The 15,722-nt window shown below is 33.7% G+C and overlaps 1 protein-coding gene across 8 annotated transcripts in view; it reads left to right on the forward strand.

Moving 5' to 3' along the window:
• Positions 1-15,722, forward strand: part of BLTP1 (bridge-like lipid transfer protein family member 1) — a 221,537-nt gene that overhangs the window by 109,595 nt on the left and 96,220 nt on the right. For 7 of the 8 annotated variants that reach the window (XM_063107237.1, XM_063107240.1, XM_063107239.1 and 4 more), the window contains 8 exons: positions 53-203; positions 376-528; positions 2,147-2,387; positions 3,647-3,789; positions 6,627-6,846; positions 7,309-7,467; positions 9,410-9,585; positions 12,336-12,511. In XM_063107237.1, the coding sequence (XP_062963307.1) occupies positions 53-203; positions 376-528; positions 2,147-2,387; positions 3,647-3,789; positions 6,627-6,846; positions 7,309-7,467; positions 9,410-9,585; positions 12,336-12,511 (1,419 nt within the window). The remainder of the gene's footprint in view (positions 1-52; positions 204-375; positions 529-2,146; positions 2,388-3,646; positions 3,790-6,626; positions 6,847-7,308; positions 7,468-9,409; positions 9,586-12,335; positions 12,512-15,722) is intronic. The other variant, XM_063107241.1, reaches the window with a different exon arrangement.

Genomic DNA, 15,722 nt, shown 5'->3' on the forward strand with positions numbered 1-15,722 from the left:
TGAAAAACAAATTTTGACGCTTTTTAAAAATAATTTTTATTTATTTTAAAAGGCAGCTGAACCTTTTAAGTACTGCAACTCCAGCTGTTGGTGCATGGCTTGTTCCCATTGATCAACTCAAGTCATCCTTAAACAAACTAGAAACTGAAGGAACCTTGAGAATTTGTGCTGTTATGGGATGCATAATGACAGAAGCATTAGAGGTATGTCTTTCAGTAATACAAGGTATCATACAAACTTTAGTACTGAAAATGATCCCTTATTGTAGATCATTGTTGGAAAATGTCAGACCTGCAAGTTCTTACTGACTGGATATCTTTTATTCGTAGGATCTTTCATGCATATTCTAAATGTGGTGTTGTTGCTTGGTTTCAGAATAAAAGTGTACATTTTCCCCTAAGAAGTAAATACAACAGGCTTACAAAAGTTGCTCGCTTTCTCCAAGAAAATCCTTCATGTTTACTATGTAATATACTACACCACTACCTGCACCAGGCAAATTACTCCATTATTGATGATGCTACAATGGTGAGTTACTGAAACCATGTTAGCTTTAAAGAAGTCTCTATTGTGTTGTAGCACAACTGATCCACAGGGTTTGAGATGCTTGTGGGAAGTCCAAAGGAGAAATCTGGTTAGAAATACTGGTCAGTAGACAAGAATGTGCTCAGTTAAATGATTTGGGGTTTGCCAGCATGAAGGTGTTAGGTAGAAGCCGTAGACATGGATGAGATTTCTAGGGATGATATGTCGAATGAGAACTTGGTCAAGGATAGAATCCTGAAGAATGCCAAAATTAAAGGGGAGTAGGAAGGTTGGATGGATATATACATGGAATGCTGAAAAAGGAAAGGAAGAAGTAGGAGAACCAGGAAAGAGTGATATCGTGGAAGCTAAAGATATAAAGAGTTTCAAGTGAGAGAGTAACCACCAGAGGCAGATTTCACATAATGGTTTAATAAAATAAGGACTAATTAATGATTGAGGGGAGAATTTATAATTGTACAAAATAAATTCAAATCATCTCTGCCCCTAGAAAAGAAAAAATATATCATGATTAGTTTTTAGAGCTTTGAGGATCTCTCTTCTCTTCTCCAAGCTTCTGCTGATATAGTGCTTTTTCTCCTTCCCTGTGAATTGAAGACTGGGAGGTTCTCAGGCTTGTACTTGCCCATCTAGCTATAGGCAGAGAAGCTAGAACAGAGAAAATGGCAGGCATTTCCCATGGATGGATGCTCTTCTAGATGTGCTTTCCACATAAGAGGAAAAATGGTCCTCCTTACTTGAATCTAGGAATGAAAAGGCAGGCTAGTGGACCTGATGTTTGCAGAAAGTAACTGGAGTGATTCCTGCCCTCTAGTAAATGGCTCTATTCGGTCAAATTAGCCATTTCTCCTAATGTGAGGAATTATAGGAAAGAGGATGGGGAGAATTTAAGTACCTTCTCTTCAGGCTAAGGTTCTTATAGGAAAATAGCCAAAAATTTCTTTCTTATAGTCATCACCAAGTGGGATAAAATATATTTAAACTATATAATTATTACTGATGATACATTTAACTTTCATTTCATCTATGGCCAGCATTTAACTTATTGTAGTAATTTTTTTGTTTGTTGGCAGCTGAGCCAGTAAGGGGATCTGAGCCCTTGACCTTAGTGTTATAACACCACACTCTAACCAACCAAGCTAAAGGGCCAGCCCAGTAGTTAGTTTTTCTGAATGTTAAAATGGTGGCAGTTACCTAATCTTTGACAGGAATAATTTTATTTCCTTTTTTCTTAGTGCATATTCCAAGTAGCTCACAATACATTTTGATTCATCATATGGTCAAAAATAATAAAGTGAATCGAATGTTTCTTAAGGAGAATCCCAGTTTTGCATCCTCTTATCTAGTGTCATATTCACCTGGTGCTGCTGTGTTATTTTGTTACAGAAAAATGCAGTGCTGTGTTTAAAGATTGGTTTCTATAGTCAGCTTAATCCTGACTTTCTTGGGTAACTTTAGACAAATTACTTGATACCCAAATTTTAGTTTCCGCATCTATAAATGGGGATTATGAAGTTTAAATGAACAAATCTATACAAAGCACTTAAATGGTAACTGTTATTACTTTAGGTTATTTCTGACCACATCATTGTTGTTACAGAGTGATGGACTTCCTGCTTTGGTAACTTTAAAGAAAGGTTTAGTTGCACTGGCAAGGCAGTGGATGAAGTTTATTGTAGTGACACCAGCCTTTAAAGGAGTTAGCTTACATAGACCAGCTCAGCCAGTGAAACCTCAAGCAACTGTGAATCATGAACATGAAGATGGACTTGGGCTGGACAATGGGGGTGGTCTTCAAAGTGATACCAGTGCTGATGGAGCAGAATTTGAGTTTGATGCAGGTAATTTTGTAAGCCTCTGTTGAGTGTTTTCTCACCTGTCACAATTAGGATGTTTTCTTTTTCTGCACAATTACTATGTGTTTTTTGCTTAGATAGATACATAGTCTATTAATGCTGATACACCTCTTTAAAAGATATCATACCCTTTGATTTTCCCCATAGTTATTAATAAATTATTAATATAAGCAAGTCTTTGAGCTAGATATTATACACTTGGCAACATGGTATTTGTGATAATTTTAATAATTTGTGTCCCAAATTTGAAAATGTCATAGCTTAATTGTACAAGTATGACTTTTATTAGTCCAAATAAATGATAATGTTGGAATCTTTATACTAACCTGATTTTCTAAGTTTAATTTTGGAAAATACAATAGACTTCTTTGCCTGATCTATCCAGCACAAAGACTTTTTTTGTACAACTAGAATGTTTTGAATAAAACACATAAAACTCCTTTTTAAATTGGTCTTTGTCTGTTTATCATGTTCCTGATATCATCTTTTTCTAAAGGGGCCTCTGTTTTTTAACCTGGTGCCTCTTCGATCCTGAATTTATGTAAATTTAGGGGCCTGCACTTAGCTTACAATTCTGTCAACAAAATGGCTGTGTTGGAACAAAGACAGTGGATGTGCATTTTGGAAATGTACATGCATACTTTAATTTTTTGCCAAAGGTTAATTTTTATTATTATCATAACATATAATATTCAATAGAAATTTATCTTACGATGTTTTGAAAACCTATTAAAAGTACCAGGAGAAAGAACAGTAGTCTTAAAATTAGAGCTTTCATAACATTGACATACAATGTTTTACTCAGTTTTTTTAAAAAACTTTGTATTTAATAAACAAATGTGTTATGAGGAATAGTTTAGGCTTTATTATTTATTTTGAAAAATTTCAAGTGTACACAAAAGTTGAAAGAATAGTGCAGTGAATATTTTTTCTAATTATCCGCAAATGCCTATGTTAATATATGAACATTCTGTGCTTTTTTGACCTTAGTTGAGTTGGTTTTTGGTCTCTGTATCATTTGCATGGCATATGTGAATCTAATAGAAGCCATTTATTCCTTTCTTGAGAATGAGCGAGAGGATTGGGGTTAGGGAGTAAAAGAGAGAAAAGAGTAAATAATATGGCAAATTTCCCAATTTGTCAAGGAACATGAAAGTTGAGTATAGTTATTCAACCAGGAACACTGGGATTGATGTTTAAGAAAATGTGTGATAATCTATAGCTCACCTGTTATATTGTTTCAGCCACAGTCAGTGAACACACAATGCTACTAGAAGGAACAGCTAATCGGCCCCCACCTGGTAGCTCTGGACCTGTAACTGGAGCTGAGATAATGAGGAAACTTTCTAAAACTCATACCCATAGTGACTCTGCATTAAAAATAAAGGTATTTTGTTGATGTTTTTGGTTAAAGTTATTCAGACTGACAGAGAAGATTTAAAATTTTATCTCAAATTTAATATTAGGTATCTGTGTTATTCCTTTTTTTGTTGCTGTAACAGAAATACCTGAGACTGGGTGATTTTATAAAGAAAAACAAAATTTATTACTTACAGTTTCTGAGGCTGGGAAGCACAAATCCATCTGGTGGTGGCGACAGTGACTCAGGGGTCTCACATTGCAAGATGGTGGAAGCAGAGAGAGCAAGAGAGGCTTACTCTTCTTTTAAAGCCCTCAGAACCACACCTCTGACCACCATTTTTAATCCATTCACTACTGCATGGTCCTACAACCCAATCACCTCTTTAAGGCTCCACCTTTCAATTACTATAATAGGATTTCCCACCCTCTAAACAGTCACAGTGGAGGCTAAGTTTCTAATACATAAAACTTGGGGGACACAATTCAAGCTTCAGAGAGTTTGGGGGGGACACAATTCAATCCACTACAGTATCCATCCTAAATATTCAAATAGTATTTTTATGTTGAAATGAACTTGATTAGTAACTTTTATTGTACATATTTCTTTGAAACTTTTATCATCAGTATCTAATATTGAATAAGGAGTACTTTAACTACCAAGCATTAGGGTTCTCTTTTAAATTTATTGAATATTGTATTCAATAAAACCCGATTTTAAAAATGTTGATAATCTTGTAATAATCACTTTTAATGAGAAGACTTTTAGGTAGGGTGATCAATATATGGTTTGGGTTAGGCTATCTTAAGATTTTAATTATGTTTCAAGAAGTTTAATGGATGCTCAGTAACAGACAATATACAGTAAAGTGGTTAGACTACCATTTTGGGAGCCAGACTACCTTAGTTTGAATCCTGTCTCTGCCACTTAGTTGCTCTGTGACTAAACAAGTTTTTAAGTGCACTGTGTCAGTTTTCTCATCTGCAAGATGGAGATTATAGTAGTAACCTTCAGGGGGTTGTTGAAATAACCTACCTTCAGAAGGTTCAGAGAAATAAACGAGTTAATATATGAAAAATTCTTAGAACGATATCTGCTTATATGGACATAAATGATTTATGGAAAGATAGATAAGAAATAGTTAAGAGGGCGTCTCAGGAAGGAATCCAGAAGACTGGATGGAGTCCAGGAGAGACTTACTTTCTACTGAGTCTTTTGTGCTTTTGCAGTTTTTATTTTGTGTAAGTAATCTTTTAATTGAATAATTCAATGATAGCTTAATATATATTTTTTAAAAAGTTTGAACTGTTAGGCTTATTCTGTTTTCACAGTATAGTTAGAAGGCTAGGACATTTTAAATTCTTAACCCCTCAATCTGTCCGAGCTTTTTTTCCTGATTGACAGTTTTTCCAAACCCTCTGATTATATTTGGGTGATTTGTCGTTAATGTTATTTTTCAGAATTTGTTTGTACATTCTTTTGTTTATGGGTTGTAAAAGTCCTCCAAGTAATTGAAATTCCAAGTGTTTTGTTTCAAATCTTTGCTTTTCAGGATCTTTTTGTCTGTGTAGTCTTTTTTTATACTATATTTTAGGTTGATCTGAAATTCTTATCTTAAATATGACAGAACAGATAGAGATTGAAAAGTTCTGCAGTTTTTTATTTTTTGTTTTTCATTAAAGAATTGCTAGAAATTCTTTTTGGCATTTTAGAACTCTCCAGAGAATCAAAACTTAACACAGAGATTCGTTATTAGTATACTGGGAAGGATAGTGTAGTGTTAAGAAGTTTGGGATAGAAGTCAGGCAAATGATGGGTTAAAAATCTGTTTTTTTCCTTAGTAAGTTTATAAGTGATTTTTCTTCATTTGTAAGACAGAAATAATCTCCCACCTTGGAGGACTTGTTAAAGATTAAATAAGATAATATATGAAACGTGCATAGCAAGTGCTTAGTATGTCGTAAGTTCTCTTTGACCGGCTACGTGTATCAATACCCTTCCTCCATTTTCTCTCACCTAAGTGAGGATGACTGGTACGATATATAAAAATGTACAGACCTTTCTGCTTTCCAGAGAAAGCTAATACCTCAGAGGGCTGCTTCACAGCACCGGTAGCATTTGCCTCTATGTTCCCTGCTGTTATCAAAAAGCCTCTGGTTTCCTCCCAGGTAGATGTCTGTGCTGACTGCAGTAAGAAACTACAGGGAAGGGAGAGAAGACCACTTTCCTTTCTCTATATTCAATGAGTACCTAGACCTTACTTTTGTTTGTATTAGACATGTTACAGATCATTTTCAGTATATATTTTTTAGTTAGTTTTTTGAGAGAATATTTTGTGTAAGGGATATTGTGTTTGGGTATGAGTTTGCTGGTTCAGTAAATAGCAATTATGTAAAGAATTATTTCAGGCTACTTTTTTCTTTGCTACCAATAGGGATGTTCTTTAGTGCCTCCACAAACCCCCTACCCATAACTTTCTGAAATTCTGATGCTCTGTCTACTGCTCCTTAGGTATTAACTAGTGTGTTATTTCCTACCATCTGTTTGGTATACTGTTATATGGTCTGTATGTTTTGTCACCAGACTCCCTCTTCAGACTTAGAAGGGAATTGACTATCCCTGGTTAAAATAAGTGAATGTGTTTCAAAATGTTAATGATAATAAAAGGGACCATTAGTATTATACTATAGAGTTATAAAACATTTTTACATATATTTGAGATTCGCCACAATTCTAGTAGATATGATCAGTTTTGGTATTAATGTGCAGACTAGCTAGCAGTAATAGCAACAGTAATAGTAGTTGTAGATATCAGAAGTCCTTGTTTATGCATAAAGAAGAACCCTGTGTTGTTCCTTCTGTAGGGCGTTCATCCATATCATTCTCTGAGCTATACCAGTGGAGACACTGCCACAGATTCTCCAGTACATGTTGGACGTGCTGGGATGCCAGTAAAGGAGAGTCCAAGGAAGGAGAGCCTACTCAGCTACCTGACTGGAAGCTTCCCAAGCTTGCACAACCTCCTGGAAGGGACTCCTCAGAGAAGCAGTGCAGCTATGAAAAGTAGCTCTCTAACGAGAACAGGTACATCCTCTAGATTTGACAATTACTAGTTTTATGGGGGAATTTTTTAAAAAAACAGGACTTAAGTTTGTTTAGATATATACTTTGATTGCATAACTAATCTTTCATATTATACCTTATCTTTGAGAAAATACTTTAGGAAACAATTGTTCTGTTGGTAACTTTTTGGTGTCTTCATGCCCTTAATTTACATTTTTTAATTGCCATACTGACTAATGTTAATCTAGGCATTTGGTGTGGGTGCTGTCTAGACCAGCCAACGTAGGATTTTCACCCGTTATAATAAAAATAAGCTATTTATTAATACTCTAATATCCAAATGTCAGCATCATGCAGTGAGAGTTTAAAAACATTTGCAAAGACAGACATTTTAACCTGACTTTTCAAAAATAATTACATAAATCGTATTTTCTGCTCTTTAGTTCATAAGTAATACTATGCTCAGTGAAACGTTATTTTCAGGAAACACAGTGGCCACTGATATGTTATCTGAACATCCCTTGCTATCTGAGCCATCATCTGTGAGTTTCTATAATTGGATGTCAAATGCTGTGGGTAATCGAGGAAGTGTGGTACAAGAATCTCCTGTTACAAAATCAGGACACAATAGTCTTCCAACAGGTATTTAATTATCACATTATTTTGTTTAACTGTCTAAGGTTCACATGTAGTTATAGCAAAAATCATATTTTTCAGAGGGTGGTTAAAAAATCTCAAACATTTAAGTAGTATTTGGTTGAACTGGCCTCTTTATAAATGCCTTTGATAATATTGCAATTAAGAGAGTAGTAAGCACTCACTCAGTGTTGTTGTAGAAAGGCAACTATGTCAAATATGAGATTCTATTTAAAGAGTTTAAAACTTCTATTTAATGTGTCCAGTTTAATTTTCAAAACACTAAAAGGAGGCAAATGCAAAGTATAATTACACCACCATGTACCTACAATACAGAAAATATTTTTAGTTTATCCAGATCCCTCTGAGATATTATAACTATCATTCTTAGGCTATACTTACTTAAATAAATATTTGATTAAATTAAAGGAGTACTAGGAGAGATAAAGAAAGATTCTTTCCTCAAGAAGGGAGACAAATGAGGGGCATTTGTTAATTTTAAAAGAATATATATATAGGTAGGAAGAAGACTGGAAGGAATTTAACCAAAGGAGTAATAGTGGCTATACCCAGAAATATAAGTGGACCCACCCTTCCTTTTCTATTCTTTTTCTATTGTTTTGTATCTTTCTAAGTTTACTAAATGTTTATATTATTTTTTTGTAATATATCTATTTTGAAAAGGAATATGTGAAGTAGCCTTTGATGCTGGTTATTGAAAGCAGCTCAAATTTATCTGTGTAACAGCTGTTTGAATTGCCAGTAAATTCATTGTGGCTAGAAAATATGAATGTATGAAAAATGGTTGATTTATAACTACTTAGTTCTTTCTCTCGCTGATGTTGACCATTTTGAATCTGGAACTGATCCTAATTCTAACTGCATGCTAGTTCTTAGCATTGACCCTTAGCTGAAGAAGATAGAAGGATGGTGCTTCCGCCAGCTCTTGGCACTTTTCTGCTATTAGTCTCACTACTGCACAGAATATATATATGGTTGGCCCTTTGTATTGGCAGATTCAATCAACCACGGATAGAAAATATTAAAAAATAAAAAGCACAACAATAGAAATAATACAAATAAAAATAATATAGCATAACAACTATCTACATACCATTTGCATTGTATTAGGTATTATAAGTAACCTATACATACAGGAGGATGTGTTTAAGTTATATGCAAATACTCTACCATTTATATAAGGGTCTTGAATATCCAAAGAGTTTGGTATCTGTGGGCGGGTGGGGGGTCTGGAACTAGTACCCCGCGAATGTGGAGAGATTACTACAGTTTAAATTTCAAGAGAACCAGAGCTGCCTGGTTAGCTCAGTTGTTTAGAGTGTGGTGTTGCTAACTCTAGGGTCAAGAGTTCGGATCCCCTTACTGGCCAGCCTCTAGAAAAAATACATAAAAATAAATTTCAAGAGAACCAGACAGGAACAGTTCTCCTTGATCGTGGGTCCTTTGCCTAGGGAGTTAAAAGATAAAGAAAGTACAAAGGAAAGAAATTAGGGCCATTTCATTTTTGTTCTGCATCAGGAAAGCGTATGTACAATTCTGTGATACTGTGGCTTTTGCCTGTTTTTTGCCCTGTTTTTTGTAGCCTGCTACCATCTGTAACCTTCTTCCTCAGTGCAAAACTGATGGGCCATGCTTTTCAGAGATCTGCCAGCCATAAAATTCTACATTTTGGACTGACTGGTTCTAAATAGATTTTATCTGTAAGGATGATTGATGTTTTCTGAAAACTTAGTTTAATTTTATTTTTCATTAATAAATCATGTCTGTAAAATAACCTAAAAGTACTAATTCTTTTTTTTCTTTTCAGTTTACCTGGTCTGGTAATGATACTGCAATATGGACTTCAAAAGTTTACCGTGCTATGCCCTTTTGTGTTGTTTTTGTTTCTCAATAATTTACATTTACTCTTGAAAATTCATTCTGTTAGGTGTTGCACCCAATCTTCCTACAATACCCTCAGCCTCAGATTTCAACACCGTCTTGTCTAGTGACCAGAATACTTTGGATGGGACACACTCTCAGCATAGCACTAGTCAGGATGATGTGGCAGGTGTAGAAGAAGCAAACCAAGGGTTTCCTGCTGTTCAGCTTGCTGATGCACAGGTGAGCCAGCCTGTTTTCCCCTAATTCTAATAATGCCTCCTTAGGCAGCACTTAGTAACTAGAACCATCAAGTAGTACGCACCTTGGGATTCTTGTGAAATTCTGTGCCTGTCTACTTAATTAAAACCTTCAAGCAAGTGGGAGGAAGAATCTTTAAAAAGTACATGGGTTAATTATAAATGAAAATTAAGTATTTATACATGATCATTAAACAGAAGAGTTTCATATAGTAACATTTTTGTTGTTTGTAACAAATTGCCTAAGTAACATGACTAGAAAGTTAAATTTGATCATATCCTATAATCTTTAATGCTATGTGAAGACTTTATTGAGTGAGCAATGAGGAGGCATTGATGATTTTAGGGAAGAGGAATAAAGTAATTAAACTCGTACATGTAGAAATATTATATGAGTAACAATGTATTAAGTGGGTTGAAGTAGAGAAACTAGAGGTGAAAAAATGAATTACTGAAATACTTCACACAAGTGGTATTGAGACTCTAACTTAGATGGTTGTGGCTTTGAAAAGTTAAGGAGAAATATTATGGAGGTCTTAATTTAATTGATTAAATGTGGACAGTGAAGAGCAAAATCCTTTGAAACATACTTTTTAGTTAGAGTGACCAGAAGGCAAGCGGGAAAAAGGGACAGGGGTATTTTTTCAGGGTGAAAGAGACTCAAACATATTTACATATTTATGAGGAATTAGGAAGGTCACAATCAAAAAAAGAAGAGAAAGGTTAGCGGATAGAGCAAGATTTATAGTGAAATAAGAAGTATTGGAATTTAGAGTCAATTATAGAAAGAAATGCTTTAAATAGAAAAGATACTTTTTCCTCTAAGAGTTTTTGGGAAGGCAGTAAGGACAGTTGACAACTACAGAGGCAAGTTTGCAAATTGTTAGCTTCAATTATCGCTTATAAAAGGAGGTAATTTGTGTTAAGAAACTTTATAATTTTTATGAGATTTACTTCTCCAATACATTGGAGTAGTTTTTAGGGATTCCTTCATTTTTTTAAAAAGGGGAGAGTGGGAACAGAAATAATTTTTGATGTTGTGACCTGTACAAAAAGTTCATTGTATGTATTAGCATTCAGTATACATTTTTAGAAATAACTACACTATTTTACACATAAACATAAATATGGAACATAAATATTAAGTAATACCATAAAGCACCAGGAACATAAATATTAAATAATACCGTAAAAACCTGTGTAAGGTGATTAGACATGTAAAGAATATAATGAATGGGAAAGAGAGCTTACCACAGACCCCCAGAAAGATTGCCAAATAGTGCTGAGGATCTAGTTAAGGGTTAAATTAGTGTTGAGGTACCAGTGAATCCAGTGATATAATTTTCTCTCATTGTCCTTAGCAGCTCAGCTATAGGAACAGAAGAGGATTGATCCCTAACAGTTGTAGCAAGAAAAATGAGGGAAAATATCTAATACAGAGTCTAGGAAGTTGTTAAAATGAAATTTAAGCCAAGGTTGTGGGGAATGAGGAAGTCACATAACTTTGGAACCAAAGTGTTAGTTGAGTCATCTGTGCGGCCAATGAAGTCATTTAGGATGATAAATAGGGATGAAAAAGAAAAAGAAAAGAAAAACAAACCAAAGTCCCTAGCAGACATGGAGGTTTAACCAGGGGGCATAAATAGATGACAAAGATTAAGAAAGATGAAGGGTGGTTTGGACTTTGAGGAAGGAAGAGTTTTTCCATTGGGATGAAAGAGCAAACCCAAGAAAGAGTATGTTAAGCAAGTATGCAAGAGAAAGGGAATCTCTTCCTAAGATTCCAGCCCAGAGTAAAATGGTTTGAATTCTTTCATTCCAGACCTTTAGACCTTCACAAGAGTGGCCTACCTTCCTAAGTACAAAAAAAGAAAGTGACCTAGGAAATTGAAAATCTGGACTTGGGTTTCATTGCATAAATGGCACTTAGGGTTTTTTAAGCTTTAGGAAAAGATCACTAATGAATATACAGTGAAAGAGTTAGAAGCAGGTTGAAGAAAGCACTGGATAGCACGCATTTTAGGATGAAGGAGGAGGAAAAGTCATGCAGCAGAGAATGAGTAATCAGAGTGATTATAGTGCTCTAGCATTGAACTCATGTAGTTGCTTTGGTTTGGGTTAGTGCTCGGCAACTACAAAATTCAGTTAAACAGAGATTTAACCAAAGTAATGTATTTCTGTAAGCATGTATGATATTTAAAATATAAAAGAAGTTCTCTGTCAGAAATAATTGTTAAGTGACTGTTACAACCAAGTGATACTATTTAAAAATAGGTCAGATATGTATAATAAAGCATTTGAAATATTTTTATGTTAACACAGGAAGTTGATAAACCACCTTGTGAACCTAATGTACTAGGTTTTATTTTGTTTTGTTTTGTTTTTTACTGGAAACAGATACTCATGCCTTTTTAAAAGGTAGGAAGTAGAATTATTTAAACCAATTCATAATTTTGTTTTCCTTATACTTTCAAAAACTCAGACAGAGTCAAGGAATCTTTGTCCTTATGATTCATTTGAAGATGAGTGGAATATAATAGGTGTTCAAAAAAACTAAGTTTTAAGTAAAATTAGAGCAGATTATATGAGACCTTTTTTTGCTTCACACTATAGTAATAATATATAATGTGGAAGGATAAGGAAAAAAAAAGAAAGCTACATTTTTCTATACACATTCCTACAGTAAATGATGAACTATAAATTGAGCTAATATGAATGTTTTATGTCCTTTAGGTTGTTTTCAAACCTCTTCTGAGCCATACAGGGATCCAGTCACAGGATACAATGCCGCTTTGCTACCGAATGTACTTTGGAGAACACCTTTCATTTTCAGGGACTTTGGACTGCCTCAGAGCAGATATTGTAGATTCAGACACAGCCAAAGAGAGAAGAAGCAAAAGAGCAAGAAGGTATCTTTTATGTTTTTGTGTAAAATTTTGTGCAAGAATTATAATACATGTTAACTGTATTTTCTTCTAATCCCAATGAGAAAGTAATTTTAATATCTTAATGAGAAAACAATTTCTCATTAATAAAAGTAGTAGCCACATTTTCTTATTAATAACCAGTTGATAAAATCCTATCAACAGATTGAGGCTTATTCTTAGGCATTTTTTTAATTGAAATATAATTTGTTATACATATACATGGGGTACAGAGTTGAATATCAATACCTGTGTATAATGTGTAATGATCAAATCATGGTAATTAGAATATTCTTCATTACAAAATGTAATCATATTTGTTTCCATTAATCAATTTCTCACTAACTTCTCTCCCCTGAAAGCTAACACCTCTCTCCTTCTGAAAGTTCAATGTATTATTGTTCGTTCGTTCTCCTTCCTTCCTTCCTTCCTTCCCTCCCTCCTCCCTCCCTCCCTCCCTTTCTCTTTCTTATTCATTTATTTATTTTTTCACTCCCACTTATGAGTGAGGACATGCAGTATTTCTCTTTCTGTGCCTGGCTTATTTATTTATTTATTAATAGTTTAATTTTTATTTTATTATTTATTTATTTATTTACTTACTTACTTACTTACTTATTTATTTATTTAATTTTTTGCAATGTAGTTGATTTTCATGGCCCTTTACCAATTCTACCCTTTCCCCCTCTCTCTTCCACTCCCATCAACATCATATCTGTTCATTTATTTTAACAAGTACGAGGAATTATTGTGATTGTGTCTCCCCCCACATTTGTTTGTATATTTATTTATTTATTTTTATTAGCTTTCACATATAAGTGAGAACATGTGGTATTTCTCTTTCTGTGGTGACTGGCTTATTTTATTTAACATAATTTTCTCCACGCTCATCCATGCTTCTGTGAATGGCAGAATTTCATTTTTTTTTTTTTATGTCTGAGTAGTATTCTGTTATGTATATATATACCACATTTTCCTTATCCAGTCATCCGTTGATAGACATTTAGATTGGTTTCATATCTTGGCTATTGTAAATAGAGCTTTGATAAACATGACAGTGCAGGTATCCCTTTGACATGATGATTTTCATCCCTTTAGGTATATACCCATTAGTGGGATTGCTGGATCATATGGCAGATCTATGTGTATGTGTATATAACAGTGTATGTGGTCCCCTTTCTCCACATCTTAACCAGTATTTGTTATTCTCTTTTTGATGATAGCCAGTCTAACTGGGTTGAGATGATATCTGTGTGATTTTGATTTGCATTTCGCTGATGATTAGTGATGTTGAGTATTTTTTCACGTACCTCTTGGCCATTTGTATGTCTTCTTGTGGGACATGTCTATTCAGCTCCTTTGACCATTTTTTAATAGGATTATTCATTGTTATTGTTTTTATTGTTAAGTTCTTTGAGTTTCTTGTATATTCTGGATATTAATCCCTTGTCAAATATATAGTTTGCAGATATTTTCTCCCATTCTGTTGTCTTTTCACTCTGTTGATTGTTTCTTTGCTGTGCAGAAGCTTTGATATATTTCCATTTGTTTATTTTTTCTTTTGTTGCCTGTGCTTTGAGGCCATATTCATAAAGTCGTTCCAGTCCTACATCCTGAAGTGTTTGATCTATGCTGTTTTCTTCTAAGAGTTTTATAGTTTCAGTTCTTATATTTAAATCTTTAATCTATTTTGGGTTGATTTTTAGGCATATTTTTGTACTATGGTAACACATATATGAAGCCTGTCTGAACAAAGTACATATGTTGATGTATACACTCAGCATTTATTTACTTGGCTGTAGTAGTAGTGAAATTTTTATGGTCGTATGGATTGTAATTTTATATATTTTACTTAGAATTTTTTCTTAACCTCTTTTCTGAGTGTTGACTTATGGCAGTAGTGTTTTGTTTAAGGAAGAAGGTAGAAGTCATATTGAAAGTATAGCCATCAGGACTAAATATGCAGGAATACACATGTTGTATGGTGAAAATGAAGAGCCATCTTTTACTGCCACTCGGTATTGTCATGGATAGATCTTCTGTTTTTTTTTTTTTACTGCTTACATAGGCAGTAATATACCCACTAATAGGATTTGACTTATCTTTTAGGAACTTGGAATTTTGCCTTGAGTCGGTCTCATTTAAGTGGATAGGAATAGTAGAATATGGGCATAGGTGGCACTTATGACAAGAGGTTTTTGCAACATTTTTGGTTTTATCGTATTTGTGCTTTTTGCAGGGTGATATGTTAAAAGTAAAAGGCACTGTATCCAATATATAACCAAGTGAATATATTTTTCATTTGAAATATTATATTTAAAATTTTTACTAATTTAATAAAATTCATTTTTATAAAATTCCATGGAATTGTGTATAGAAAAATGTGGCTCTCTTCAATTTTGTTTCAGGTCAAAATATCTGAGGATTTTCTAATGACACAGGAACATGGAGATTACATTGTCTTCTCTATTAAATATAGGGAGTCCTTGCTTTTCACAACAGTGTGGTACCATAACAATGACCATGCCCGCTGAAATATATGGAGTGACTTTAATAATCAGTGGGAAAAATTATTTTTATTTTGTGACCTTGAAAAATGTTTGTCAAAACATTAAAAACTTTCTTACTGTTTATTGTAGATGTGTAGGAAAATGAAAAAAAATAAAACTAATATTTGGTACATTATAATTTAAGACATTAGAAATATTGAGAATTAAATTGTTTTATTTCTTTGTACAAAACTTATCAAAGGGTAATTTAAGCAGCGCTTTTCTTCTTTTACTTATCATACAACTTACAATAGAAAATAAGCATCTTTTCTGTGCCTTGGCAAAATGTCATATGTCTTTATAAGTATTAATTAGTTTTCAACATTTTATCCTTTGCACTTTAAATGTCAGAAATATCTTTGAATTCCTTTTACTATGAAGTTTTTTGTCAGGATCGCTTCCTCTGGGATATCTTCATCTTCTTTGTCACAGCCACTTTTCTCTATATGTGAATAAATTTATCTTCACTGAGTTCCTCTGGCTGTTTATATCTAGGGTATCAAATGGTGGAAGTATCAACATTTCCATAGTCAGCTGTTTCTTCTATAACTCCATTTACATTTACTTAAATTTCACTACTACTGTTGTCATTTTTAGTTTCTTTGCTGCATTTTTATCATAGTTTTCCAATTTCTTTTTTTGATTAT

The sequence above is a fragment of the Cynocephalus volans genome, chromosome 9, assembly GCF_027409185.1.
Source record: "Cynocephalus volans isolate mCynVol1 chromosome 9, mCynVol1.pri, whole genome shotgun sequence".
NCBI classification, from domain to species: domain Eukaryota; kingdom Metazoa; phylum Chordata; class Mammalia; order Dermoptera; family Cynocephalidae; genus Cynocephalus; species Cynocephalus volans.